Raw genomic sequence first — 3,731 nt, 5'->3', positions numbered from 1 at the left:
TGCATTCCATTTCATTTTGATAACTTACAATATTTTTAAATTCATACTTCAGACATTCTATGTTACAATTATTAATGGATGCTTGAAGTTGTTTCTTCTCATTCTGAGTTGTGCCCCATCAGCAGATTAAGGCTTTGCTGCATTCGTGTCATTATGATAAACTTTACTTTCACAGTTGTATTTTGAGTGCCTTCCAACCTGATGGGCTCATCTGGTATTCTTAAGTTTTTCATCTTCTGGCACTGTATCTGACAGTGTTCTGTTGCTATTCATAAGGTTTTCATTGTCTAAGAATTCAGAAGTCATCTGTCTCTCCTTTTTCCTAGTCTTAGTCTGGAAACTTCACCGAAGCTTGTTTACCATAGATGACTCTGTTGGTATTTAAAATACTGGTGGCCCAGCTTCCAGCATCACAGCAACATGCAAGTCACTACAGTATAACAAACTGACAGACTACTGTTGGGAATATAGTTATTAGGGAACATAAAGTACTAAGATCTACTATTCACCGAAATTCTATGATATATACCAGGTAGATAATATGTTAGGTGATTTACATACTTTAATTTCCACAACTCTGCAAAGTTGGGCTTACTATCTCCTCTTTATCAATAAATAAATAGAAAGTAAATGAGATGAAGTTACTAAACACCTCAATATCTTCAATGTAAAATGAGGATGATAATTCCCAGCTCAAAGGATTGCTATAATGATTAATACACATAAACCACCCAGAAAAGTGCCTGCTACATTGTAGGTGCTCAAGATCTATTATCATCAAACTACCAGTAAAAGGTAATCATGGACTTAAAGCAGGTCAGCCTGGTTCCTAAATGTATATTATTTTTACACAAAACTGTCATCAATTGTTATTATCAAGATTCAAGATCTCATAGTTCATCAAAAGTCATATTTCCTTCAATTATTTTACCCATATTCAATTTACTTTGCTCTAAAAGTCATGTACTTTTACTTCATTTATTTTTTATTTTCTCTAAAACATTAAAAGAATAATTAGAAATTATGATAACATTCAGCATCTTCTTTTTTTTTTTAAATTCTGTTCATAAGAATTGGAAAATAAAGCATTAAACAAGTAGGTTTCTATATACAGAAAATAGTATCACAGAATATTCCCCCACCTGCAGCTAACATTTTTATGTGGTATAACACTTCTATGAAAACCTGAAAAAAGAAAAGAAAATGAAAGAGTCGAATTTAATTTCTTCATGCCACAAGGAAAGATTATTTTGGCAGAGAGACTGTACTGAGATGGTTTAAATGTAATGCTACAGGCATTACAAAACTTGCTTCAAGTTTCTGTTCATGTTGATACCTTTGGTGATGGACGGTAACTGGAATCAATGCCACGAGCCAAGGATTCATCAAGCAGTGCTTTTAGCTTTTCAGCAGAATCCTTACTCTTAGAATGTAAGAATCCTAGAGCTTTCAGAAAAACAGGATCAAGTTCTAAATTCACAGTAGCAGCCATTGCACACACCTGTGTGGGAGGAAAAAAGAGTAATTTAAAGACAATGCTCAATTATCTATGCACCAAAGTTTTATTGGGTACTTTTTTTTTTTTTACAACAGATAATACTGCACCTATGGTACAAAATTCAAAATATCCAAAAGGTTATTACACAAAAAAAGTAATAGACGTCTTACTGCTGACTGGCACAATCTAGTTCTTTTTCCTGGAAACAACCAGCATTATCAGTTTTCTGTGTATCCATATCCATGGCAAAGTTTTAAATACAGATTAGTTCTTCTTTCCAGAGTCCTTTCCTAGCTCTGCTTTAAAAGATACACTTGAGTTTTAGCATATATGTTTAGGTCAAGTTTCCTATATATCAAATTGTCTTCTCTCAAACCTTAGTCCCATGACAAAAGCGAAGACTTATGGGAATGTGGGAAGGAAGGGTCACAGCAGAGCAATATTTAGAGGTTGCAGTCAGTGCACAAGTTCTGAGCTATAGAGACCATTCACTGCTGCAGCTTTTACACAAACTATCCTTTTTTTTTCAACCCCCAGCCACTTAGTACATAGCCCCAATCTTAAATGTTTTAGAAAACATACTAATGATTACCTTTATATTTATGATCACATTTAGACTGTGGTATATCTCATGCACTATTAACTTGTTTTAAAAAGGAAGCCTTTGAGGGATGGTGCCATATCTATTTAAAAAATTCTACACATTCCACTTTTATTAAGTGCCGTTAAGTGAGTTCCGACTCATAGCAACCCTTTACAGGGTTTCCAAGGAGTAACTGGTGAGCTTGAACCACCAACCCTGCAGTACAAGCTGATCTTGCAGTCCAGTGCATTAACCCACAGCACCATACCAGGACTCCATATACCCCACAGGATCTATGATAATGCTCTGTGTCCTAAGCAAATTAATAAATAGCCAAGGCAAATGAAGATATACGTCAAGGCTTATGATAATTCCAAAACATTAAAAAGTTTTGTTTTCAGTTAATACCAATGCTATCATATCATTCTACTTATTTTTTTCTGTGTGATCCATAAGATTTTTTTTTTTTTAAGTTTTTATTGTGAATTATGTGAGTTTACATGGGAGAACATAAGCTTTATATTCATCTTATCTTTTTTTGTTTCATTGCAATGATTACAATCCCCTGCATGCATCATCAAACAACCAAAGGGTACACCCCGCAAACCTGCCCCCTGGCCTGGCCATCAGCATACAGCCCCTCTTTCTCCCTGAGTTGAGTCCCCAATTGCTCCAGCTCTCGACATCATCGTCTCTGCCTCCATCTCTGGGTAGGGTCTGCTTCTCTGGATAGGGTCCTGTACTCTGCTTTTCTACCTTGATGGTCCCAGGGACCTCTGCTCCTGGATTGCAAAAATCAACCACTCCCTTCCTTTTGTTACAAAACATCTACCTTTACCTTTCCAACACTCACAGTCAGTCCTGATAGCAATCATTCACTATTGAACCACAAGATTATTATTCCCATCTCCTTTCATTAGCCCCATCCAGACAGGTTGGAAACCATTCAGTAGAGATTCTATCTTTCCCCACAACCGCTGGAACTAGGTTACCTATTGAAAGCTTGTATGCCAGTCACTTCTTGCCTTTGTAGCCCCCCATTTTTGGTTAGCCAATGTCTAAGATGCCCATCCTTGTTGACCCTGTGTATCAAGGGGTGGGGATGATCCTTGCTGTAAAGATTTGTTCCCTCCTTTGACCTACTCATCAAAATTGTAGCAGATTACTCTTTTTCTCTCTCTAGTCAAGTTCTGATCATCCAGCCTTTGAAGCCAGGTCAAATGGGTTCTATCTGCAAGTGTGGGTGTTCTTGTGCATCTCCCCTCGCTTCATATCAGCTGGATGCTTCACACTCTGCTGTAGTCCTCTGTGGCCATGTCTGTGTCGCTGGGCCCAGGAGTCCTCAGGTCTCGTCATACTGCTGACCAACCAGGTCTCAATCCAGGTTAACAGGAGTCTATTGAACGTGGCTGGACTTAGCTCACAACTTCCTGTTTTCTCCTCATTTTCCCTTATCGGTGACCAATGTGGTCAGCAACAAGATACATGCCTGCTCGTGTATTCCCCTTGAGTTTTAGTCTTAGAAGGGGATTTGCCTTGAGGGGACCTGACCACTTGCCTTGATGGCTCCTGAGGGAACAACCTGCTTGTTCTTGTAGTAGTCAATCAGACTGCCATTATTGTTTTTGATTTTTTCTGCTGGTCTTTCTT

The 3,731-nt window shown here is 37.9% G+C and overlaps 1 protein-coding gene across 1 annotated transcript in view; it reads right to left on the bottom strand.

Annotated features, from left to right (window-relative positions):
- INTS12 (integrator complex subunit 12) overlaps positions 1 to 1,496 on the bottom strand; it is a 21,176-nt gene extending 19,680 nt beyond the window's left edge. The window contains exon 1 of the mRNA XM_006874554.1: positions 1,337 to 1,496. Within this exon, the coding sequence (XP_006874616.1) occupies positions 1,337 to 1,492 (156 nt within the window). The 5' untranslated portion in view covers positions 1,493 to 1,496. The remainder of the gene's footprint in view (positions 1 to 1,336) is intronic.
- Between the last annotated feature and the right edge of the window lie 2,235 nt (positions 1,497 to 3,731).

The sequence above is a fragment of the Chrysochloris asiatica genome, unplaced genomic scaffold (genome assembly GCF_000296735.1).
Source record: "Chrysochloris asiatica unplaced genomic scaffold, ChrAsi1.0 scaffold00285, whole genome shotgun sequence".
NCBI lineage: Eukaryota > Metazoa > Chordata > Mammalia > Afrosoricida > Chrysochloridae > Chrysochloris > Chrysochloris asiatica.
This window is presented reverse-complemented; position numbering and strand designations above follow the sequence as displayed.